Source organism: Oncorhynchus kisutch, linkage group LG11, assembly GCF_002021735.2.
Source record: "Oncorhynchus kisutch isolate 150728-3 linkage group LG11, Okis_V2, whole genome shotgun sequence".
NCBI classification, from domain to species: domain Eukaryota; kingdom Metazoa; phylum Chordata; class Actinopteri; order Salmoniformes; family Salmonidae; genus Oncorhynchus; species Oncorhynchus kisutch.
This window is the reverse complement of record NC_034184.2, coordinates 33,465,259-33,493,174: the sequence shown is the minus strand read 5'-3', so window position 1 is coordinate 33,493,174 and position 27,916 is coordinate 33,465,259. Positions and strand designations below refer to the sequence as shown.

The 27,916-nt window shown below is 41.4% G+C and overlaps 1 protein-coding gene across 2 annotated transcripts in view; it reads left to right on the top strand.

The window, feature by feature from the left end:
* LOC109899747 (glutamate receptor ionotropic, delta-1) overlaps nt 1-27,916 on the top strand; it is a 472,062-nt gene that overhangs the window by 321,562 nt on the left and 122,584 nt on the right. For both annotated transcript variants that reach the window (XM_031835660.1, XM_031835661.1), the window contains exon 5: nt 13,485-13,538. In XM_031835660.1, the coding sequence (XP_031691520.1) occupies nt 13,485-13,538 (54 nt within the window). The remainder of the gene's footprint in view (nt 1-13,484; nt 13,539-27,916) is intronic.

Here is a 27,916-nt window from a genome sequence, read left to right as displayed (position 1 = left end):
GTGCCAACTGTAAAGTTTGGTGGAGGAGGAATAATGGTCTAGGGCTGTTTTTCATGGTTCAGGCCCCTTAGTTCCAGTAAAGGGACATCTTAATCTTACAATCTTAATGTTCCAGTGAAAGGACATGTTTACGTTACAGCATACAATGACATTCTAGACGATTCTGTGCTTCCAACTTTGTGGCAACAGTTTGAGGAAGGCCGTTTCCTGTTTCAGCATGACAATGCCCCTGTGCACGAAGTGAGGTCCATACAGAAAAGGTTGGTTGAGATCAGTGTGAAAGCACTTGACTAGCAGCAAAGAGGGACCAACTCCATATTAATGCCAATGATTTTGTAATGAGATGTTCGACAAGCAGGTGCCCACATACTTTTGGTAATGTAGTGTAGGAGACTCTAAGTAAGAGTTTTTTGGGGGTAATTGCTAATACAACCATTTGGAAAACAGGTATTTGGTCCTTTACTTCCATAACATCTGAGCTCTTAGGAATCAGTTGAAGGCCACTATAGCTTTACGATAAGATATGGAATTAATCCAATGTTATCTCATTAAACCAATGCCTATAGGCTTATAGAAGACTTAAAGTTGGTGGTATAGAGTATAAAATAACGACTTGCACTACATAGTGCAAGTTGTGATTACTACTCTATACCACCAGCTTTGGTTATTCTATGGCGGATCAAAGTCTGATGTTATTTGTCAGTTATTTTCTGCAAAATTCAACTGTTATAGTCAAACATTGCTGTCAAATGGAAGTTAGTCAAACATTGCTTTCGGGGGGCAATTTAACACCACACCAAATCGGCATATGTAATTCAGTCATATCATATTGTATTGTGCCAATATCTTAATTCCCCTAAGCCACTCTCATTTAATAACGCTCCGTTATTTCCACTACATTGGTTTTATTTTTTTATCAAAACTGGTAGCTTTCGTAGAGAATTTCCAGAAACAAATGACGGTCGTTTTCCCTTGGGTATGGCTCTCTGCTGTTAAAATAAATGAAGCAGTAGATTGAAATCCTTAATTGGTCTCCCTGAAACTCTGCTTCCAAGCCTCCTGTATGTGAGAAACACTGTACATGCTATTGTGGGAGCAAGGACTTGATTATAAATTCAGATGTATGACACTCAGTATGTGAAAGTAAGCTTAGACTGTGACACCTTAACCTACTTGTAGGCTACCACCTTGTGATTAGGGCCTGTTAGTGTTTTGTTGTTTGTTTTGATTTTGTTCAATCTGTGCAGGCAAATCATCAGCATTAGTTATAGTGGAGAGGGTTTATGAGGACAGGGCATATGAGGGTCGCTCACTTTGTATTCAGATCCTGTGTGTGTGTGTGTGAGATCGCCCCTAGTCTTTCCTCTGGCTAGCCCTACTGTTTCCATTGCTGAAGGAACACTACATAACTTTGTAAAGTCCCAATTTTTACAATATTTACACCCATCAAATACATTTTATGGATTTTGGAGCGATTTTAGATTGCGTGACTTGAATCGAAAATTGATAATCAGCATTCGGTGTCCCGTTCATGTCCCGTTCCGGTTATATTCTATCCTTTTTTTTCACATGTATAGCCTTGGGTGATCCCTTTGGCACTTCTTGGACACTAATGATGGCACAGGGGCCCTACATCACTACAGAAGGGTTTTGCACGCACGCATGCACACACACACACACACATACACATACACACATACACACACACAGATGGCCGCATGTCTGACCACTGGCCATGTGTCTCAGATTTTGCCAAGGGGAGAACAGGGGACTGGGGACTACAGGGCTGTCAGATGTCTCTTTTTGATGAGTTCTTTGCTTTCTGGTGGTAGGATTGGTAGGATTAGTAAAGACAACACAACATAATCCATTTGTGTTTCAGCCTGGTAACAGACATTGGATGAGAGCATAAATCAGCACTTTGATAAGGTTTAGATGAATCTAGTTCTACTCATTCATTTATTACAATTTTACCTCATGCATTTGCACATATGATACATGTAAAGAAATGCAGGACTGAAAGTGTTCCCCAAAATAAATTGTGACCAGTGAAATATGAGCCTACTCTCTGTATAACCGCCGTATTACTGCAGAATACCTCGCCCCCTTCTCTCTGTACCTCTCACTGTTTCTAATCCTATGTTTACAGCAGCAGTGGGGTGAAAGAGTTCATCGGTAGTGATTAGCCTGAGTGACAGACTTATTCTCATCCACCACCTACACTGCTCTGTGAGCCATCACTGAGGTGAATAGAGAAAACATTAGTGTCCCCAGTATCACCACAGTGCGCCGTAGTGCACGCAGACCTTTACTATCCAGATACAGCAGAGCCTTTCTCTGTGATTCGCAGGACAATAACAGGGTAACATAGAGGACCATATCTCTCTGTTTCTGTTCTTGCTTTGCTGTAGTGAAAGTCGTGCTCAAGGGTGTATGGTATTCGTCTTAATCATTTTTCAAGGTGGTTCGTTACCATGTTTTTTTGTCCAGGACCCCCACTTGAGACTTGCTAATACACTAATACCACACAATAGCCTCTCAACAAAAAGAGCCTTATATGATAGCAGTTTCATGCTCCTTCTCTTTAAATGTCTTTACTGATTATAGTGGTAAAACCAGACCAAAAAGTGAGATAGGTAAGTCGTCCCCTCAATTAGAGCAAAGTAGAGTACAGTAGTCTCCTGTCCTTGTCATGTTTTTAGAACAGCCTATATATGTATATATCGAAGAAAACAGGATGTCGTGTGCCACTATTTTTCAGGAAAAAAAAAATCAATTTATATCGCGGGACATTTGTTTTACATGCATGCCATTTGATATGCTGGTTGGAAGGTGATATGTAGGTAAACAGCCTTTGGAGGGAGGGATGAAGGCTAGGTGGATAGTGGAAAGATGGATGAAGAGGGAGAGCCTGCTGTCCAGGAGAATCTCTTCCAGATACCTCTCTCCAACAGGCCTTTTCATTCCCCTATTTAAAAAGCTGTAATTGCATCATTTTTCAAGGCCCTTGTCTCTGTCTGAGGACTAGGCTGGTCCCGTTAATCAAACTAATGGAGAAGTAAGTGATTTCAAAATATAGGCTTTGATCATGTTTCTCTCAGCCCACCCTGTGATCACTCTCTCCACTGTCTCGTCTTATGCCCCTCAAGTATGGACATAGCTGGAATTGTGTGTGTGTGTGTGTGTGTGTGTGTGTGTGTGTGTGTGTGTGTGTGTGTGTATGTGTGTGTGCTGAAGGGTTTTTAGTGATTTTCATTGACTTCACTAAAGGGAGATCTTATGGTGTGCTAAGCTTTGACAGCTCAATGTCTCCCTGGCTTGATGGTCGTTCTTTCCATGGCTGTAAGCTGTTACGTAGGCATCAGAAAATGGCTGGCCTTAAAACACAGTGCAATATTAAAGAGCATTATATCCCCAGGAGCCATAGTTCAGATACTTTTATTGATCTTGATGAGAAAAATTGAATTAAAGTGCTCCTCAGTGTATTGGAAAGCTTGGAGCTATAATGCCCTGTAGTCATTACTTACGGACACTTTTAGAGCGCACTGGAAATTAGATTCCGCCCAAGCAGGCATTGATCACAGTTCAAGAAAACTCTCTCTCTCACACACACGCCCAACCCACACACGTTCCACAGAGACAGGGATTCACAGAGATGTGATTGATGTATATACAGTAACCACAAGACATAATAGAGAGCGTCCTGTGTGTTCTGAATTGTATTTATAATTTACATTTTGCTTGGTTGGTCAACAATAAAATCTTTGTAAATTACAATAGATGTGATGTTTTCCAAATAACCCCCATTCTGCACTTAACGTGTATTTGAAAGACCCTCTCCAGTCACCTGTCTGACCGTGACATGCTTTTGGTGAGTCACCTGAAACATCCATTGTAGCCTAAATATGAGCCATGTCTAAGGGTGTTATCTGGAAACTTGGTCAGGCATGATGCTGGCAATGCGCCATCATCGTACCTCTTCCCTCTCTAAACTCCCTGCCCGGCCAACTGCCAGCTCTGCTTCATAGTACCACACTCCCACTCTCCTCAAACACCTTCAAAACACCTTCAAGCTTCTGATAGGCTAATTGACATCATTTGAGTCAATTGGAGGTGTACATGTGGATGTATTTCAAGGCCTACCTTCAAACTCAGTGCCTCTTTGCTTGACATCATGGGAAAATCTAAAGAAATCAGTCAAGACCTCAGAAAATAATTGTAGTCCTCCACAAGTCTGGTTCCTCCTTAGGAGCAATTTTCAAATGCCTGAAGGTACCACGTTCATCTGTACAAACAATAGTATGCAAGTATAAACACCATGGGACCACGCAGCCGTCATACCGCTCAGGAGGAGACACATTCTGTCTCCTAGAGATGAATGTACTTTGGTGCGAAAAGTGCAAATCAATCCCAGAACAACAGCAAAGGACCTTGTGAAGATGCTGGATGAAACAGGTACAAAAGTATCTATATCCACAGTAAAATGAGTCCTATATCGACATAGCCTGAAAGACCGCTCAGCAAGGAAGAAGCCAGTGCTTCAAAACCGCAGTTTCCAACTGCACATGGGGGAAAAGATCAATACATTTTGGAGAAATGTCCTCCGGTCTGATGAAACAAAAATATAATGTTTTGGCCATAATGACCATTGTTACATTTGGAGGAAAAAAGGGGAAGCTTGCAAGCTGAAGAACACCATCCCAACCGTGAAGCCCTGAGGTGGCAGCATCATGTTGTGGAGGTGCTTTGCTGCAGGAGGGACTGGTGCATTTGACAAAATAGATAGATTCATGAGGCAGGAAAATTATGTGGATATATTGAAGCAACATCTCAAGACATCAGTCAGGATGTAAAAGCTTGTCGCAAATCGGTCTTCCAAATGGACAATGACCCCAAGCATACTCCCGAAGTTGTGGACGGCTATTCAAATTGTTTGATACCAAGTTAAACAATTTAAAGGCAATGCTACAAAATACTAATTGAGTGTATGTAAACTTCTGACCCATTGGGAATGTTATGAAAGAAATACAAGCTGAAATTAGTCACTCTCTACTATTATTGTTAGAGTCGTGTGTATAGGTGGCAGGGAAGTCAAACGGAGTGTCAGGAGAGTCTTTTAATGAATGTCCACGTAACATGCTCCATAACACGAATAAGAACAGAATATAAACAAACATGGGTACAAGGACCCGTCGCGCACCTGTACAACAAACACAACACTGACAATTAACAATCTCTGACAAAGACATGAGGGGAAACAGAGGGTTAAATACACAACAGGTAATGAATGGGATTGAAAACAGGTGTGTGGGAAGACAAGACAAAACCATTGGAAAATGAAAAATGGATCAATGATGGCTAGAAGACCGGTGACGTCGACCGCCGAGCACCAGCCAAACATGGAGAGGCAACGACTTCGGGAGAAGTCGTGACAATTATTCTGACATTTCACATTCTTAAAATAAAGTGGTGATCCTAACTGACCTTAGACAGAGAATTTGTACTTGGATTAAATGTCAGGAATTGGGAAAAACTGAGTTTAAATGTATTTGGCTAAGGTGTATGTAAACCTCTGACTTCAACTGTATGTAGCAAACCCCAACCTCCATATGAACTCCATTTCTTCCCTGGGGGAGGAGAACAACTATACATGAAAGCCACACTGTGTTGATTGATTATTTCTCTCAACCAATATTGGGTGTTCTCACTTTGAAGTGGCCTTGTTTGTGTTCTTCCTGACTTTAATGGCTATTTTGAAGCACATTAGGAGGTGTGTGTGAGAGAGAGAGAGATTACAGGAGTCGTCTGAGCCTTGGGAGTCTGTCTGACACTTTTCTACTCATCACCTCCTGACACATCTTAATACCACCTTCCCTTTTTTGCCCTGTTTTCAGCTGTTTTGTTTGTCCTCTCTTGGCAGTCTCTCCACTGAGGGAGTGTGAGTGTGTTAGCCCGTAGCCTGCAGCAGAGATTAGAGGACTACCTGTGCCTACCTGGTGGGTAGTGACATTCCCTCAGAGGCAATGTGAGAACAGGACCCCAATGCATGATGGGATTGATAGGTTTGACAGCCACAAGTGTTCCACAATGACACAGCAGCGTGGGGGGGTCCTGCAGTGGAAAAACTAAATTGTTATCAGTTAAAACTTTTCTATTTCGCTAGCTATGTAAGAGCTGCTAAACCTTCTGGAGAGAAAACGCTTTGGCCAAAATACAGTGTGTTTCCATTGGAAATCTATCCCATGCCATTCTTCACTGAATACTGTTCTTAGTTTTATCAATTAGATAGTTTTACATCCCAATAGGACTGCCTTTGGATTACTGCCATCAGTTTTTTAAGAGGCTTTTTAGTTGTATTATTATTATTATTATTAAAATGGGATAGTGCCAAGGATCTACTCACCTGAAGCACTCCAACAGTTCTTTATTTATTATTTAACCTTTATTTAACTAGGTAAGTCAGTTAAGAACAAATTCTTATTTACAATGACAGCCTATACCAGCCAACACTGGGCCAATTGTGCACCCTATGGAACTCACAATCACCACCGGTTGTGATACAATACAGCCTGGATTCGAACCCGGGTGTCTATAGTGACTCCTCTAGCCTTAGACTTCTGCGCCACTCGGTCTAAGGCACTAGATGTTGGTGTTCCACCATTTATACTGATGGTGAAACACTTGATTTTAGCCTGTTGTATTTCTGTTGTCTATGTTGCAGCTGCTGCTGTTGTTTTTTTGGAGCTGTGGCAGTAAATGTGCATGATTACCTTTTCTTGCGAATTCTGAATGACTGAGCAAAATCTGTGTTTTTGTTTGAGTTTTGCTGAAAGACCACTTCACTGGTCACAAAGATGAGGCTTTAGATATGTACAGTTTGTAATCTTTGAGGAATATAAAAGCAGAACACCCAATCATATCATCCATATGCACAGCTACAGTTACATTTTTTGAAAACACTATATGTGATATCAGCATCGTATTTATTGGTACATTGAGTGACACTCGTACCTACCCTCCCTATGTGTAGCATTATGTCCTTTTCAAGCTAATTACAGATGAACACAAGGTATCGGTGTGTTAATATGTTTCTTCTCCATTAAGTATCTGGATTACACCCATCCATTTTTCAATAAAATGTAAATACCATCATGGATTCAAAACATAAACCCCCTGCAGGTACAATGCATAGTTTATGTTCCAGCTGTATGGAAAGGCAGCTTGTTGAAAGGTCATGTCTATCTTCCTACTGTGCCAAGACACTTTCATTTGATCATTCTTGTACATCTAAGACACCTTGTTAAAATGCAACGTTTGTATATTATGGTTGCTACACATTAGGAAGTTCCAATTGCGATTGAAGTCGCAGTAGCACATGCTTCACACTATTACATGTGTTTTTCCAAAGAGGACTGCTCTATGTTTGATATACGGTCTTTCTCTTGTCTTCTTATGTAGAAAATATCCTAATGATAATGATGCGCTGGAATGCGTAAAAGGCACACTGAAACACTTTATGAGTTTTGAACTCAGAGACCAATGTTGTGGCATGCATAAACAGCTACAGTATATCAGGTCGCTCATATACCGTCAAACACTCAACGATCAGGGTGAAAGCCTCACTGTTTGAGATGCCGTTTTCTGACTGTGTGAAGAGCAGTCTGGACTCATAAATCAGACGTTTGCTATTTTGCGTACATTTTTGTACCTCCATTAAGTATATGTTACGCTACAAATGGAAAATGGTCTGCCCACTGGGTACACATTGGTTCAATCAACATTGTTTCCATGTCATTACAATGACTTTTTGTTGAATAGACGTCTGTGCCCAGTGTGAGGTTACTTAAGACAGAAACGAAAGTAGGGAGGTTGGCCCGGGAAGATGGGTGGGCGTATACCGCAATCATCTAGCAATCCAAAGGTTATGTGTTCCAATCACGTTGGGGACAATTGTATCATTTTAGCTAACCCTTTCCATAAACCTTTTCCTAAACTGAACCTAATTCCCCTAACTTGTTTTGTAAATTCTCTGAACCTTTGTTGTCAGTTCTCTGAAACAGCAACGTACATTCTCAGAAGACGCAACAAGCTGCCTCATACTATAAATCCTCCAAGACGTATGATAAGTTATGTCATCCAGTTCAAATGATATTGTCCAACCGGGTAAGAAGTATGACACTATACGTCCTCCAATCCATATGTTATTGTACGACCATTACTCCATTTGTAATGTAACGTAACATATCCTACTAAATGGAGGGATTTAAATGTACATCCCAAAAGCTATGAATGACCCTGAGGCCAGGTTGATTGGAGAAGAACAGGGCTTCTGCTTCATGATTCTTACTGTGTTTTATTTAGTGCAGGAAACTCACATCCCTGGGTTTCAGACTAGATCTAAGACAGGGTACCCCATATAGTGTACCCTAGGAACGGTAAACACATATGGTACGCAAATATGTAACTGGCCAATTGACCAGTAAAATATTTACTACATTTTACCTCCTATATAGTATTGACCATAGACTGCTTAAACAATATTCCTGAAGTTTAATAGACTGTAGTTGATGTTTAGGTCAAACTCTAAGTGTTTAGCTCTGTACTAACAGAGATGTGTAGACTCAGGTCTGATCTCGTTACCACAACAACAGAGGACTGTAGGAGATGAGGCCATGGTCCCGTCCATTGTGAGTATTTCATGAGTGGCCTCATTACGGCTTGGGTGCCTTTGATAGACTGGCGCAGAATTAAACAGTGAGCTTTGAGAACTCATCATTGTCCATCCTTTCAAACGACTGTCTGTTCTAAAGCCCCCCTGAACCCTTCGGACCACTGAATGGCCTCATTCCAGAGCGAGACATCCTCTGCTTGCTATGTAGCAATGCCAATGACCTATGTTCCAGTAGTAGTGATGATGTTGTCATGTTACAGCATATCATTACAAAACAGGTCATACACAGACACCTAATTAGTCAGTATGATAGGAGTAACACCAATACTGTTCACGATGGCATAGAAGCACCATTCATTATATACCAAAGCCCCCGTAGCATCCTAAAAATGTTTGAAAAACGTGTTCATTACAGTACATTCCCGAAAGTTTTCAGACCCCTTGACCTTTTCCACATTTTGTTATGTTACAGCCTTATTCTTTGCTATGAGAGTCGAGCTCAGGTGCATCCCTTTTTCCATTGATCATCCTTGAGATGTTTCTACAACTTGATTGGAATCCACCTGTGGTAAATTAAATTGATTGGAAAGGTACACATGTCTATATAAGGTCCCACAGTTGACAGTGCCTGTCAGAGCAAAAACTAAGCCAAGAGGTCGAAGGAATTGTCCGTAGAGCTCTGAGACAGGATTCTGTTGATGCACAGATCTGGGGACAGGTATAAAACAATTTCGGCAGCATTGAAGGTCCTCAATAACAAAGTGGCCTTCATCATTCTTATATGGAAGAAGTTTGGAACCACCAAGACTCTTCCAAGAGCTGGCCGCACGAGCCAAACTGAGCATGCCCTTGGTCAGCGAGGTGACCAAGAACCTGATGGTCCTCTGACAGAGCTCTGGAGATGGGGGAACCTTCCAGAAGGACAACCATCTTTGCAGCACTCCAGCAGTCAGGCCTTTATGGTGGGGTGACCAGATGGAAGCCACTCATCAGTAAAAGGCACATGACAGCCAGCTTGCAGTTTTCCAAAAGGCCCCTAAAAGACTCTCAGACCATGAGAAACAAGATTTAACTCTTTGGACTGAATACCAGGCGTCACGTCTGGAGGAAACCTGGCACCATCCGTACGGTGAAGCATGGTGGTGGCAGCATCATGCTGTGGGGATGTTTTTCAGCGGCAGGGACTGGAAGACTAGTCAGGATTGAGGGAAGGATGAATGGAGCAAATTACAGAGAGATACTTGATAAAAACCTGCTCCAGAGCCCTCAAAACTTCAGACTGGGGGTGAAGGTTCACCTTCCAAAAGGACAACGACCCTAAGCACACAGCCAAGACAACGCAGGTGTGGCTTTGTGACAAGTCTCTGATTGTTCTTGAGTGGCCCAGCCAGAGCCCGGACTTGAACCCGATCGAACATGTCTAGAGAGACCTGAAAATAGCTGTGTAGGGACGCTCCCCATCCAACCTGATAGAGTTTGAGAGCATCTGCAGAGAAGAATGGGAGAAACTCCCCAAATACAGGTGTGCCAAGCTTGTAGCGCTAATACTCTAGGCCATAATGCTGCCAAAAGTGCTTCAACAAAGTACTGAGTAAAGGGTCTGAATAGTTATGTACATTTTTTTTACCTGTTTTTGATTTGTCATGATGTGGTATTGTGTGTAGATTGAGAGGGGAAAAAAATCTATAATACATTTTAGAATAAGGCTGTAACGTAACAAAATGTGGAAAAAGTCAAGGGATCTGAATACTTTCTGAATACACTGTACAATAGGGTAAGATTTATTTTTCCTGTTGAATGATCCAAATGAGGTGGAATACCTGTTAGCGCAAGTTGGAGATAATAATCCTTTATTTCAATAATATTCCAGGAATATAACAATAACCTCCCTGGCTGGAGCATGTAAAGGTCATTCAATACATTTATTAATTAGGTTAATCATTATGTTTTTTGTTATATTCCTGGAATATTTTTAGAATAAAGGGTGATTTTCTCCAACTTGAGCTAAGAGGTTCTAGAACAATTCAGTTGAAAACATACAGTAGGTGAGAATAGGGTGAACCAAAACAAGCTCACACCTGATGTTATTTCCCAAATTATTGAAAATTGTCAATAAAATAAACCTAGCTAATTGTGCTTGTCTCAATGTGTGAAACATATACAAATAAACATTCTCACTGCTCTTGACATGCAGCTTGAGATGCTCAGTGCCCAGTTTTTCTAAAGTTATCTATCCAGATTTCGGCAATTGCATAGTATTAAATGCATAGAAATGGAATGAATAGAACACCAGGAGGGTTAACTTTTAGAAAACTAGGCCCTAAGGACCGAAACATTGCTGCTGAAAATGCATCTGCTCTGACACTAAATTAAAAGCGAGTGTTTTGTTTAATCAAGTCTCATCTCAACCATGGGATGCAGAGATTAACTTTAATTTGAAGGCATAATTAATTTTTGCACATCATGACCAAAAACCTTAAATAGAGAGAGCCTGAGTGATTATGTTTTAAAGATGAGACAAATGAGCGTGTAGGTCTTTGTTTTAATACTCAAACAAGGGATCCACAAGACGCAGATAAATGTTTAGAATGTACAGTACATTGGCTACATAGGCAGGCTAATTATTGGCAAAATATCTGATCTGATTGGTCAAAAGACCAGTTAGTGTCAAAATATTAGAATTGGCAGCCATTACATTGTGAATATAGACACAATTGATGATTCCTTAACCTCATATTCAATGCCAAGAAGCTTCATGTATAATGTAGTAGCATCACTGTAAATCCTTCAGGAATTAATCTCAGTGCATTACTGCATAAATATCTCAAATTGATATTGAATAGCCCATGGGCATATGGAAGTACCCATCCAACTCTGAACATATCCATCAATAAATGTTAGCTTTGTTGAGACCTCAAATCCCCCTACCAGTAACTCCATTTCAAAAGTCATAAATATCTATATTATATAATTATCTGTGTTGACTAACTCTAGAGACATGCCTCAGTGTGCCTCACTTCTCTGATTCTAGATCTTACTAGATCTAATTGTGAGATTCAGTTACATTAACATTATAGCATATAATAGCTATCTGATGTTGCTGCTGCTGAGTCTGATTTCTAGCCTAAAATCATATTTTCAAGTGAACAATAAAAAAATTTTTTTTAACTGAATGTCTGGCAAGAGGTGTTGATGAGACGTGTTCTGTAGGACACGAGTTGATGTCATTGCCAATAATGTGATAATACTTGTAACCTAATCAAACTTACAGTTTAGACAAATCACATAGTTGAAGTACTACAGACAAACAGCAGTCACTCTCACACAGACAATTCGTCTAAAAATGGTTCCTGAACCTCATTATCCATTTGACTTGATGACGTCAAATTCCTGGAACAACTAAGGTCGATGCTTATCTAACAACCAACAAGCCCGGAAACACCCGTGCTTTCACCTGCTAATAAGCTACCTGATACCTCCAGTGCAATGGAGCTCCCCTGCCCTTTCTCCTTGGCTACAACACCCTATTTTCATTGCAGTACCCACTACTATAGACCCTGTTGCCTACATCTTGGTGGGACATTATTTGTCTCCAGCTCTCAGCCCCAGGATATGATCTAGTGACACAATGCTCATTGTTTTTACATTGCTGAATAAATCTGTCATGAGAAACTATTTCCTATATTTCTGTGTTTCTAACGATAGCGACGGGCTATCTCTTTGAATGCAAGTGTGGTTGGATGGCATATGGCCCCTATAATTTCAGAGTGAGTAAGTAATGGAGCATTCAACTGTGGAGGTAAATATTACTCTTGTGTTCAGGAGCCTCTGCAATATTCAATGAGACCAAGCTGGAAATGCGCTGCATTAAAATCAAAATCATGACTCTTCCATGGTTAGAAGATCGATCTGCAGCTTTCAGGCTGCGCTGGGTGCTATTATTGATGAGCATGCTGTTGTTAGGTAAAATGGTGAAGGCTTTTAAGTTATACTGTATGTAAGGATGACATGGGGCTATCAATCTAAATTTCAGTATGGCCAAAGGGATCATTTGGAAGGTAATGACAACCATTTACAGATGAGGACAAACATAGATATGGTAACCATGACAAATGTCATGCGTGAATAGTCATGTGATATGTGAAAGAGCTATACTGTGCCTTTCTTAGCCATTAAGATGGAGCTGTGACGCTCGCTATCCTCAAACTCCCTGTCATAAATCAACCAAGGTGCAGCGTGCATGTAGTTCCACATCTTTTAATGAAAGTGAAACCGAAATAACCAAAAAACAAACAGGTAAACAGCAAAGACCGTGACGCAACCGAGGTGCACACAAACACACACGGAAAAATAATTACCCACAAAACACAGGTGGGAAAAGGCTACCTAAGTATGGTTCTCAATCAGAGACAACGATTGACAGCTGCCTCTGATTGGGAACCATACCAGGCCAAACACATAGAAATAGAAAACATAGAAAAAACACATAGAATGCCCACCCCAACTCGTGCCCTGACCAAACCAAATAGAGACATAAAAAAGGAACTAAGGTCAGGACGTGACAGGAGCACTTACTTATTATGAATAACCATGATGAACCACATAGCAATTCAGATTTTTCAAGGGGTACTGCAGAACCCTCAGCACCCCTACTTCCCACGGCTATGGTGGCCTATTCAAGCCTGTGTACTTGAGTTTGGACTCCCTACTCTTATGTTGTTATAGGATTATTTTGGGAAATACATTAAATCTCTATTTTCTTTATACTAATTTCCTTCTTCTCTCCTTCCCCCCTCTTTCTATCTCTATGCAGGCTGTGGAAACCAACCTGGCATCCAAGGACAGCCATTGGGTTTATGCCAATGAGGTGAGATCAATAGTGCATTATTATATTTATGCATCACATTTATTCAGTTTGCTCCATCGCAGTTGCATTAGATGCCAATGTACGGATAGACATGGATTAAAACCAATAACACTTTCACTCTGACTTCTTCCATATTTAGACTCATAAACAGTATAAAAGCTCTCACACCATGCCACTTTGTTTCTATCTGAGGGGTTTTATACATTATTACCAAATAATTATTAATTATTGCATTCACAGCACTTCGGAAGCCAAAGCTGTTTTTTTACCTGTTTCTTTGTTGACCTGACATTGCGTAAATGGTCTTCCGAAAGGGCTTTAACATCAATAAATGCCAAGCACTTTGTGAATACCAAACACTGTGCTCTGTGCCATGCCTTAGACCATCAGGGCACCTTTGCATTGATTTAGGCTGATTTGCTGAGAAGGACCATAAGTCCTCTGATGTCCCACTGCTAATGGGAAAAAAGCATGTTTCTAATGTACCTTGATGTCTTTTTATTAGCGTTTATGTGCTTCCAGAGTACACTTTTAAGTTGACCTAACCACCTACCACAGTACACACACACACACACACACACACACACACACACACACACACACACACACACACACACACACACACACACACACACACACAAATGCACAAATGTATGCTCAAACAGACACATGGGTCTTTCTAATTAACTAGGGTACCAGTGAGCATATATTTTTCTCTGTTTGGAGCTATTACAAAGACATTAATAATAATTTGCCTTTTTTATTGTGAGTACATTAAGATACAGTATAAAGGGGGAAAATAGATACATTCAATGTAATTCATGAGTTGAATCAAAACCTACAGTATGTTTAAACCCATTCTCATGCTTGGAGTCTTCACAAATTTGAGACAAAACACTAACTTGCTTTCCTTGCATTTATGTTACAGTTTGTTGTTATATCATATACAAAGCATTTAACAAATACAGTTGACGTCGGAAGTTTACATACACTTAGGTCGGAGTCATTAAAACTAGTTTTTCATAAACTCCACAAAGTTCTTGTTAAAAAAATATAGTTATGGCAAGTCGGTTAGGACATCTACTTTGTGCATGACACAAGTCATTTTTCCAACAATTGTTCAGCTAGAATTCACTGTATCACAAGTCCAGTGGGTCAGAAGTTTACATACACTAAGTTGACTGTGCCTTTAAACAGCTTGGAAAATTCCATAAAATTATGTCATGGCTTGAGAAGCTTCTGATAGGCAAATTGACATCATTTGGGTCAATTGGAGGTGTACATGTGGATGTATTTCAAGGCCTACCTTCAAACTCAGTGCCTCTTTGCTTGACATCATGGAAAAATTTAAAAGAAATCAGCCAAGACCTCAGAAAAATAATTGTAGACCTCCACACGTCTGGTTCATCCTTGGGAGCAATTTCCAAACACCTGAAGGTACCACGTTCATCTGTACAAACAATAGTATGCAAGTATAAACATCATGGGACCACGCAGCCGTCATACCGCTCAGGAAGGAGCTCTCTCCTAGAGATGATCGTACTTTGGTGCGAAAAGTGCAAATCAATCCCAGAACAACAGCAAAGGATCCTGTGAAGATGCTGGAGGAAACAGGTACAAAAGTATCTATAACCACAGTAAAATAAGTTTATATCGACATAACCTGAAAGGCCGCTCAACAAGGAAGTGGTTCACTGCTCCAAAACTGCAATAACAAAGCCGGACTACTGTTTCCAGCTGCACATGGAGACAAAGATCGTACTTGTTGGAGAAATGTCCTCTGGTCTGATGAAACAGAAATAGAACACTTTGGCCATAATGACCATCGTTATGTTTGGAGGAAAAAGGGGGAGGCTTGCAACCTCCAGCATCATGTTGTGGCAGTGCTTTGCTGCAGGAGGGACTGGTGCACTTCACAAAATAGATGGTGGGATGAGGCAGGAAAATGATGTGAATATATTGAAGCAACATCTCAAGCTTGGTCGCAAATGGGTCTTCCAAATGGACAATGACCCCAAGCATACTTCCAAAGTTGTGGCAAAATGGCTTAACTTTGGGAAAGGCATACCGCTAGCGCCCGGCCTCGACAACATCCGTTGAAATTGCAGAGCATGAAATTCAAAATACAACATTTGTAATATTAAACATTCATGAAAATACAAGTGTTATACACTGGTTAAAAGCTTAACTTCTTGTTAATCCAGACACTTTGTCAGATTTGAAAAAGGCTTTATGGCGAAAGCATACAATGCGATGATCTGAGGACAGCGCCCCGCGTACATAAGCCTTGAAAACATTTTCCAACCAAGCAGAAAGTCAGAAATAGCGATAAAATTAATCACTTACCTTTGAAGATCTTCCTCTGTTTGCAATCTAAAGGATCCCAGCTACATCACAAATGGTAGTTTTGTTCAATAAAGTCCTTCTTTATATCCCAAAAAAGTATGTTTAGTTGGCGCGCTTCATTCAGTAATCCACCGGTTTCCCTCATTCAAAATGCATAGAAAATGAATCCCAAACAACATTTCTAATCAATCCTCAGGTACCCTAATATGTAAATAAATGATACAATTTAAGACGGAGAATAGTATGTTCATTACCGGAGATTAATAACGAAGTGTGCGCTCTCACTGGAGCACGCTACAAACACTACAGCCAAAATGGGAGCCACTTAGAAAAACTACAAATTCTAGCAAATTTTTCAAAAAACAAGCCTGAAACTCTTTTTAAAGACTGTTGACATCTACTTGAAGCCCTAGGAACTGCAATCTGGGAGGTATTCCTTTTATATTCCATAGACAGCCATTATAATGAGTGGTGAGTCCCCCCCAAAAAAATCCCGGATGGATTCGCCTCAGGTTTTTGCCTCAGGTTTTCGCCTGCTATATCAGTTCTGTTATACTCACAGACATTATTTCAACAGTTTTGGAAACTGTGGAGTGTTTTCTATCCAATCATCCCAATTGGCATATCCTAGCTTCTAGGCCTGAGTAACAGGCAGCTTACATTGGGCACCTCATTCATCCAAACTTCCGAATACTGGCCCCTATCCATCTCAAGAAATCAGTCAGGAAGTTAAAGCTTGGTCGCAAATGGGTCTTCCAAATGGACAATGACCCCAAACATACTTCCAAAGTTGTGGCAAAATAGCTAAAGGACAACAATGTTAAGGTATCGGAGTGGCCATCACAAAGCCCTGACTTCAAGCCTATAGAAAATTTGTGGGCAGAACTGAAAAAGTGTGTGTGAGCAAAGAGGCTTACAAACCTGACTCGGTTACCCCAGCTCTGTCAGGAGGAATGGGCCAAAATTCACCCAACTTATTGTGGGAAGCTTATGGAAGGCTTCCCAAAACGTTTGATCCAAGCTAAACAATGTAAAGGCAATGCTACCAAATACTAATTGAGTTAACTTCTGACCCACTGGGAATGTGATGAAAGAAATTAAAGCTGAAATAAATTATTCTCTCTACTATTATTTCACATTCTTAAAATAAAATGGTGATCATAACTGACCTAAAACCGGGATTTTTTTACAAGGATTAAATGTCAAGAGTTGTGAAAAACTGAGTTTGAATGTATTTGGCTAAGGTGTATGTAAACGTCCGGGTTCAACTGTAAATTACACATTGACCTTGGTCCTGTGAAATTCCTGGATATTGCTGTCGGACTCTTTTCTTGTAACATCCGGTGCCGACAGAGATGGCCGCCTTGCTTTGCGATCCGATGCAGTATTTTGTTGTTTTATGTGTTATATCTTACATTGTTACCCCAGGAAATCTTAGGTTTTATTACATACAGTCGGGAGGAACTATTGGATAAAAGAGCAACGTCAATTCACCAACATTACGACCAGGAATACGACTTTCCCGAAGCGGATCCTCTGTTTGGCCCATCACCCAGGACAATGGATCGGATCCCAGACGGCGACCCAAAACAACGGCGCCGCATAAGGGGCAGACGGAGCGGTCTTCTGGTCAGGCTCCGTAGACGGGCACATGCCCACCGCTCCCAAGCATACTACTCGCCAATGTCCAGTCTCTTGACAACAAGGTAGACGAAAGGGTTGCCTTCCAGAGAGACATCAGAGACTGTAACGTTCTTTGTTTCACGGAAACATGACTCACTCGAGACACGCTATCGGAGTCGGTACAGCCACCTGGTTTCTTCACACATCGCGTCGACGGAAACAAGCCTCATTCTGTTAAGAAGAAGGGCGGGGGTGTATGCCTTATGATTAACGAGACGTGGTGTGATCATAACATACAGGAACTCAAGTCCTTTTGTTCGCCTGACTTCCTCACAATCAAATGCCGACCTCATTATCTACCAAGACAATTTTCTTTGATCACAGTCATAATCACAGTCGTGTATATTCCCCCCCAAGCAGATACATCGAAGGCCATGAACGAACTTCATTTGACTCTATGTAAACGGGAAACCACATATCCTAAGGCTGCATTTATTGTAGCTTGGGATTTTAACAAGGCTAATCTGAAAACAATGCTCCCAAATTTTATCAGCATATCGATTGTGAGACCCAGGATGGCAAATCCCTGGATCATTGTTATTCTAAATTCCGTGACTCATATGGCCCTCCCCCGCCCTCCTTTCGGAAAAGCTGACCATGACTCCATTTTGTTGCTCCCAGCCTATAGACAGAAACTAAAACAGGAAGCACCCGTGCTCAGCTCTGTTCAGCGCTGGTCCGACCAATCGGATTCCACGCTTCAAGATTGCTTGCATCATGTGGAATGGGATATGTTCCGCATAGCGTTGAACAACAACATTGATGAATATGCTGATTCGGTGAGCGAGTTTATTAGCAAGTGCATCGGTGATGTTATACCCACATCGTCTATTAAAACATTCCCCAACCAGAAACCGTGGATTGATGGCAGCATTCGTGCAAAACTGAAAGCGTGAACCACTGTTTTTAATCAGGGCAAGGTGACTGGAAACATGACCTAATACAAACAGTGTAGCTATTCCCTCTGCAAGGCAATCAAACAAGCTAAGCATCAGTATAGAGACAAAGTAGAGTCGCAATTCAACTGCTCAGACACGAGAGGTATGTGGCAGGGTCTACAGTCAATCACGGACAACACAATAAAAACCAGCCACTGTCGCGGGCCACGATGTCTTGCTCCCGGACAAACTAAACAACTTCTTTGCTCACTTTGAGGACAATACAGTGCCACTGACACGGCCCGCTACCAAAACCTGCGGGCTCTCCTTCACTGCAGCCAAAGTGAGTAAAACATTTAAACGTGTTAACCCTCTTAAGGCTGCCGGCCCAGACGGCATCCCAAGCCGCATTCTCAGAGCATGCGCAGACCAGCTGGCTGGTGTGTTTATGGACATATTCAATCAAGCCTTATCACAGTCTGCTGTTCCCACATGCTTCAAGAGGGCCACTATTGTTCCTGTTCCCAAGAAAGCTAAGGTAACTGAGCTAAATGACTATCGCTGTGTAGCACTCACTTCCGACATCATGAGAGACTAGTCATGGACCATATCACCTCCATCCTACCTGACACCCTAGACCCACTCCAATTTGCTTACCGCCCCAATAGGTCCGCAGACGACGCAATCACAATCACACTGCACACTGCCTTAACCCATCTGGACAAGATGAATACCTATATAAGAATGCTGTTCATCGAATACAGCTCAACATTTTACACCATAGTACCCTCCAAACTCGTCATTAAGCTCGAGACCCTGGGTCTCGACCCTGTCCTGTGCATCTGGGTCCTGGACTTCCTGACGGGCCGCCCCCAGGTGGTGAGGGTAGGTAACGACATCTCCACCCCGCTGATCCTCAACATTGGGGCCTCACAAGGATGTGTTCTCAGCCCTCTCCTGTACTCCCTGTTCACCCATGACTGCGTGGCCATGCACGCCTCCAACTCGATCACCAAGTTTGCAGACGACACTACAGTGGTAGGCTTGTTTACCAACAACAATGAGACGGCCTACAGGGGGGAGGTGAGGACTCACGGAGTGTGGTGTCAGGAAAATAACCTCACACTCAACGTAAACAAAACAAAGGAGATGATCTCGGACTTCAGGAAATAGCACAGGGAGCACCCCCCTATCCACATCGACAGGACAGTAGTTTGAGAGGGCGGAAGGTTTTAAGTTCCTCTGCGTACACGTCAACGACAAACTGAATTGGTCCACCCACACAGACAGCGTGGTGAAGAAGGCGCAGCAGTGCCTTTTCAACCTCAGGAGGCTGAAGAAATTTGACTTGTCACCAAAAACACTCACAAACTTTTACAGATGCACAATCGAGAGTATCCTGTCAGGCTGTATCACCGCCTGGTAAGGCAACTGCTCTGCCCATAACCGTAAGGCTCTCCAGAGGGTAGTGAAGTCTGCACAACAAATCACCGGTGGCAATCTACCTGCCCTCCAGGACACCTACACCACCCGATGTCACAGGAAGGCCAAAAAGATCATCAAGGACAACAACCACCCGAGCCACTGCCTGTTCACCCCACTATGATCCAGAAGGCGAGGTCAGTACAGGTGCATCAAAGCAGGGACCGAGAGACTGAAAAACAGCTTCTATCTCAATGCCATCAGACTGTTCAACAGCCATCACTAACATTGAGTGGCTCCTGCCAACATACTGACTCAACTCCAGCCACTTTAATAATGGAAAAATTGATGTAATGAATGTATCACTAGCCCCTTTAAACAATGCCACTTTATATAATGTTTACATACCCTACATTACTCATCTCATATGTATATACTGTACTCTATACCATCTACTGCTTCTTGCCTATGCCGTTCGGCCATCGCTCATCCATATATATTTTTATGTTTCATATTCTTATTCATTCCTTTACACTTGTGTGTATAAGGTAGTTGTTGTGAAATTGTTAGATTATTTGTTAGATATTACTGCATGGTTGGAACTAGAAGCACAAGCATTTCGCTACGCTCGCATTAATGTGTATGTGACAAATAAAATTTGATTTGATTAGATTTTTTTGTATGGAGATCTCGGAAGTGTACTGTAAACTCTTAACGTTTCATATCTCCCTATGTTACGGTGTGAAAAGAGTTTTCATGGGCACACATAACCAAAATAATGTATGTAATTGCAAAATCCAATACTTTCAAAAGAAAGATTAATTGTCATATGATTAATAAAACAAAAATCGATACTGTCATTAACAGGGTTCTTCAATAATTACGCATAATAGTTGTTTATGCGTGTTTGATAGCTGTTTAGTTACAGTATGTGGGGATATTATCGCACAACATAAGCTGATTCACTAAAGAATTTTATGAATGACAGTCGAGTGATAAAGACCTTGTGTGATACTGCAAACGATTTAACAGCCAAAGTGCAGAAATTAATCTCCAGTACTGATCTCCAGGACTGACAGAACATTTTGGTGTGTATGTTGTTACCGTGTATAATTAGCCTACTTTATGGACAACATTAAATCAAGATTCTTAAGGTAAAATTACAGTCCGTGTACGTTTTGATCGTTTATTTTCCAAGTTTTTGCATATAAAGCCAAAAAACAACTTAATATTTAAATGTTCAAATGTGGGTGTGGGTAAATGTGGAATGCCTGGTCAAGTGCACAGCCAACACTTCCTGTCCTTTCAAAGTTGGTCATTATCATTCTAACGCCATTCTATTAATCTATTATCTATTCATTAATTGATTCATTTCTGCCCATACCGTGCCATAGTGGCAAGATAATGTAAGATTTCTGCATACTATTTAGTGTGTATTGACTTAATCATCTGTTATTACTCTAAATGCTTAGCTGACTAATATATCCTAGCTACCTAGAAAACCATTGGTAATCTTATTAAATTATGCGATACAGCCAAAACAACAGTATCTATTTCGCTGTGGCTGTGTCCAGCTTACATCTGTGCAAATATATGTGTGTATAGCAATGGAATTAAACATCCAACCACTGCCTCGAGTGTCATGCTGTAGGTCCTCCACACACTTGAAGGGTTGTGGGGTCCTGTCTAGAAACAACCCCTAGACACTTGTGGAGATCTGAGAGAATTGGACAGGCGTAAGCAATACCACCAAAATTCCATCAAGCCTATCAGAGGTTAAGGTGGAGCGCTCACCATGTCACCACCCATCAATCCCTCTCAGATTTCCAGAAGTGTCTAGACTCTGGGCAGTAGGGGCTAGGGGTTGTTTCTGGACAGGCCATGGGTATTATGGTAGCTCAGTCAGTCAGTCTGGCACTGTCAAAAAATGTTAATAGCTGTCAAATACTAGCTTCCTCTGCCCTTGGAGAATCTCAATTACATTTCCTTGATTAGTTGCATCATCTCTCCTTGTCTCCTTCTCAAAACCCATTGGATGAGAAGGTCAGAGGTCCCTCCCTTCTCACGTTCTTATCCAATGGGTTTTGTGGAAGTTAGGAATGAAGGAAATGCAATTGAGATTCTACCCTTGTTTCCTCCATTCCTCACCTCCCTCTCAAAGCACATTGGGGCAGAGGAGGGAAGATTCCCCTCCTCATACTCCAATGCACTTTCAAGGCAAGGAGTGGAGTAAAGAAGGACAGAGGAGGCAATAATGTGAAGTCTGGTTTCCACATATAGAACCCATTGTATTATATTATTGTATTAAATTACTTTATCAACTTTAATCAAATAGAAATTGTGTTTATCTTTTTCATTATTTTGGAATGTTTAGCATGGCTATAAATGATAGAGAAGTTGACTAAAGCACAAACAGACCTGGCTGCGAGGCATGACAAAGAAACATGCAGTGGCCATGTTTCATGTGATGTTTTGAATGACATGTAGATGTTTTGTTGTTGCTAGGAGTTACGGTCTTGTGTGTATCTAGACTCTTATTCCTGTAACTGCAAGTGAAGCTGCAAGAAAATCATAATTAAGGGTGATTTTGCAAACAGTCTTTTTTGTGTCTCGGGGTTAGATTTTTAAGATCAAATTTTAATTTAGATTCATTTTCATTCATAAACGTTAAATAAAGACTAAAATGACCTTAACATTTTAACTTCTAACGTATTTCATGTCTGATTTCACTGTTTTGCACTGTTTTTGTCAAGTCTCACACCCAGACTTCGGACATTCTGCAGCTATTTATTACACTTCCAATAGTCTTGATAATTAGAAAATATTTAATGCACCTATTTAAAAAGAGTCAAATACATAGAAACTATATACAATACTTTTTGTTACACAAAGTACAGTCGTCTCTAAGTATTGTGTCATTACCACCACGACGAGCAAATTACATGATAATAATGTTTTTTCAATAGTTTGTGTGCTTGGTTACCATGGATATAAATAGTGACAGTGGGGCACATGGATGTCATGGAGGGAGATTACAATTTTGATGTTGGGAAATTATTGGGGAAAAAAAGTTTATATAACTTCAGAAGATAATATTTTTTTATGGTACATCATTACCAAAGAGGCTATAATTTCATCAAATTATGTTAGATTTTTTTTAATGATCTTTTAATTATGTGTATTTAGGACACACTGTATGCTAGCTTTTCAACTGTAGTTAGCATGCTATAAATCCTGCTATTTATGACCAAATACACATATTGAACTCTGATGGTTAGGACAGAATGTATTAGTTCATACATTTTTACTTACCTTAAGACATGAAAAGACGCAAAAATTACATAAAGGATAATGGTTAATTTGAAATTGAACACTTATTTGCGAAAAAGACCATTACATTTTGTATTGTTTTAGGATGATTGAGGGATTTAGATGTCTATTTATGTGACGTTCTATGGATATTGCTGACTTTAATTATTTATTTTACATTTTTCTATAAGATGCCCCTAAATCAACCAAGGAGAGGACAAGGACATACGGTATATAAACAAAATCAAGCAAGATCCTATAAGATACCAGGAGTATCTTAAGAAACAAAAAGAAAAATACCTTAAGAGAACAGAAAGTGGTTAAATGAAACGCATCTCACAACTTTCCCAGTGAGAAAAAAAGGGGAAAAAAGGAGTAACTATCCAGAAAAGAGTGGTTATGAAGTCATACCTGTCAATGAATAAACCACCACACTTAAAGCTACTGAATAATGACCTACTTCCACTAAAATTACTCCAGATCTAGAGTGGCAAGAAAAAGTATGTGAACCCTTTGGAATTAGCTGGATTTCTGCATAAATTGGTTATCAAATTTGATCTAATTGTCATCTAAGTCACAACAATAGACAAATGAAATGAAATTGTATTTGTCACATAAACATGGTTAGCAGATTTGAATGCGAGTGTAGTGAAATGCTTGTGCTTCTAGTTCCGACCATGCAGTAATATCTAACAAATAATCTAACAATTTCACAACAACTATCTTATACACACAAGTGTAAAGGAATGAATAAGAATATGTACATAAAAATATATATGGATGAGCGATGGCCGAACGGCATAGGCAAGATGCAGTAGATGGTATTGAGTACGTATATACATTTGAGATGAGTAGTGTGGGGTATGTAAACATTATATAAAGTGGCATAGTTTAAAGGGACTAGTGATACATTTATTAAATCCCATTTTAAATTATTAAAGTGGCTAAAGATTGAGTCAGTATGTTGGCAGCAGACACTCAATGTTAGTGATGGCTGTTAAACAGTCTGATGGCCTTGAGATAAAAGCTGTTTTTCAGTCTCTCGGTCCCAGCATTGATGCACCTGTGCTGACCTCGCCTTCTGGATGATAGCGGGGTGAACAGGCAGTGGCTCGGGTGGTTGTTGTCCTTGATGATCATTTTGGCCTTCGTGCGCCATGGGGTGATGTAGGTGTCCTGGAGAGCAGGTAGTTTTCCCCCGGTGATGCGTTGTGCAGACATCACTACCCTCTGGAGAGCCTTACGGTTGTGAGCGGAGCAGTTGCCATACCAGGCGGTGATACAGCCCGACAGGATGCTCTCAATTGTGCATCTGTAAAGGTTTGTGAGTGTTTTTGGTGACAAGCCAAATTTCTTCAGCCTCCTAAGGTTGAAGAGGCAGTGCTGCACCTTCTTCACCACGCTGTCTGTGTGGGTGGACCATTTCAGGTGGTCCGTGATGTGTACGCCGAGGAACATAAAACTTTCGACCTTCTCCACTCCACTGTCCCGTCGATGTGGATAGGGGGTTGCTCCCTCTGCTGTTTCCTGAAGTCCACGATCATCTCCTTTGTTTTGTTTACGTTGAGTGTGAGGTTATTTTCCTGACATCACACTCCGAGGGCCCTCACCTACTCCCTGTAGACCGTCTTGTCGTTGTTGGTAATCAAGCCTACCACTGTAGTGTCGTCTGCAAACTTGATGATTGAGTTGGAGGCGTGCATTGCCACGCAGTCATGGGTGAACAGGGAGTACAGGAGAGGGCTGAGAATGCACCCTTGTGGGGCCCCACTGTTGGGGATCAGCGAGGTGGAGATGCTGTTTCCTACCCTCACCACCTGGGGGCGGCACGTCAGGAAGTCCAGGACCCAGTTGCACAGGGCGGGGTCGAGAACCAGGGTCTCGAGCTTAATGACGAGTTTGGAGGGTAATATGGTGTTAAATGCTGAGCTGTTGTCGATGAACAGCATTTTTACATAGGAATTCCTCTTGTCCAGGTGGGTTAGGGCAGTGTGCAGTGTGATTGTGATTGCGTCGTCTGTGGACCTATTTGGGCGGTAAGCAAATTGGAGTGGGTCTAGGGTGTCAGGTAGGATGTAGGTGATATGATCCTTGACTAGTCTCTCAACGCACTTCATGATGACGGAGGTGAGTGCTACGGGGCGCGATTGTCATTTACCTCAGTTAGCTCAGTTAGCTCAGGCCCTCTTGAATTATGTTGGAACAGCAGACTGGGATAGGGATTGATTGAAGATGTTCGTAAACACACCAGCCAGTTGGACTGCGCATGCTCTGATGACGCGGATAGGGATGCCGTCTGGGCCGGCGGCCTTGCGAGGGTTAACATGATTAAATGCTTTACTCACGTTAGCTGCGGTGAAGGAGAGCCCGCAGGTTTTGGTAGCAGGCAGTGTCATTGGCACTGTATTGACATCAAAGAAGTTGTTTAGTTTGTCTGGGAGCAGGACATCGTGGTCCTCGACAGAGCTGGTTTTCTTTTTGTAGTCTGTGATTGACTGTAGACCCTGCCACATACCTCTCGTGTTTGAGCCATTGAATTGCGACTCTACTTTGTCTCTATACGGACGCTTAGCTTGTTTGATTGTCTTGCGAATGGAATAGCTACACTGTTTGTAATTGGTCATGTTACAGGTCGCCATTCTCTGATTAAAAGCTGTGGTTCGCGCTTTCAGTTTTGCACATCAATCCACGGTTTCTGGTTGGGAAAAGTTTAATAGTTGCTGTGGCTACAACATCACCGATGCACCTGCTAATAAACTCGCTCACCGAATCAGCGTATTCATCAATGTTGTTGTATGACGCTATGTGGAACATTTCCCAGTCCACGTGATCGAAGCATTCTTGAAGCTTGGAATCAGATTGGTCGGACCAGCCTTGCACAGACCTGAGCATGGGCACCACCGCGGACAGACACCCACCCAGACCCTCCCCTATAGGTTCAGGTTTTGCGGCCGGAGTCCGCACCTTTGGGGTGGGGGGGAGGTACTGTCACGTTCTGACCTTAGTTCTGTTATTATCTCTTTGTTTTAGTATAGTCAGGGCGTGAGTTGGGTGGGCAGTCCATGTTTGTTTTTGAGGTTGGCCCAGTATGGTTCTCAATCAGAGGCAGCTGTCAATTGTTGTCCCTGATTGAGAATCATACTTAGGCAGCCTGTTTTCCCACTATGGGTTGTGGGAAGTTATTTTCTGTTCTGTGTTTTGTTGCACCGTTCAGGACAGTTTTTTTGTTGTGTATTGTTTTTGTTTTAGTATTCCTGATCATAATGTTTGTTGACGTTGCTTTTATATCCAATAGTTCCTCCCGGTTGTATGTATTGAAACTTAAGATTTCCTAGGGTAACAATGTAAGAATAATACATAAAATAAAAAAAATACTGCGAGGCGGCCATCTCTGTCGGTGCTTAAACTAATTATTAGTTTAGTTAGTTAAGTTTAAGCACCGATTATTGTATTTTTCTTGTCTATATTGAATACATCATTTAAACATTCATAGTGTAGGTTGGAAAAAGTATGTGAACCCGTAAGCTAATGACTTCTCCAAAAGCTCATTGGAGTCAGGAGTCAGCTATCTTTGAGTCCAATCAATGAGACGAGATTGGAGATGTTGGTTAGAGCTGCCTTGCCCTATAAAAAACACTCACACAATTTGAGTTTGCTATTCACAAGAAGCATTGCCTGATGTGAACAATGCCTCAAACAAAAGAGATCTCAGAAGACCTAAGATTAAGAATTGTTGAGTTGCATAAAGCTGGAATGTGTTACAAATATAACCTAAAAGCCTTGATGTTCATCAGTCCACGCTATCACAAAGTGTCTATAAATGGAGAACGTTCAGCACTGTTGCTACTCTCCCTAGGAATGGCCGTCCTGATGACTGCAAGAGCACAGCGCAGAATGCTCTTAGGTTAAGAAGAGTTCTAGAGTGTCAGCTAAAGACTTACAGAAATATCTAGAACATGCTCACATCTCTGTTGACGAGTCTACTATGTGTAAAACACGAAACAAGATTTGTGTTCATGGGAGGACACCACTGAAGAACATTACTGCACATCTGAAGGTTGCAAAAGTGCACGTGGACTACTGGCAAAATATTCTGTGGACTGATGAAACTACAATTGAGTTGTTTGGAAGGAACACACAACACTATGTGTGGAGAAAAAAAGGCTCAGCACACCAGCATCAAAACCTCATCCCAGCTTTAAAGTATGGTGGAGGTAGCATCATGGATTGGGGCTGCTTTACTCCCTCAGGGCCTGGACAGCTTGCTATCATCGACCGAAGAATGGATTCCCAAGTTTCCAAGACATTTTGCAGTAGAATGTTAGGTTTTCTGTCCGCCAATTGAAGCTCAGCAGAAGTTGGGCGATGCAACAGGACAACAACCCAAAACAGAAGTAAATTAACAACACACCAGACATCCCAAGAATATTGCTGAACTGAAACAGTTTTGTAAAGAGGAATGTTCCAAAATTCCTCCTGACAGTTGTGCAGGTCTGACCCCAACTAAAGAAAACGTTTGGTTGAGGTTATTGCTGCCAAAGGAGGGTCAACCAGTAATTAAATCCAAGGGTTCACATACGTTTTCCACCCTGTACTGTGAATGTTTACACGGTGTGTTCAGGAAAGACATGAAAACTTGTAATTGTTTGTGTGTTATTAGTTTAAGCAGACTGTGTTTGTCTATTGTTGTGACCTAGATGAAGATCAGATAAAATGGTACGACCAATTTATGCAGAAATC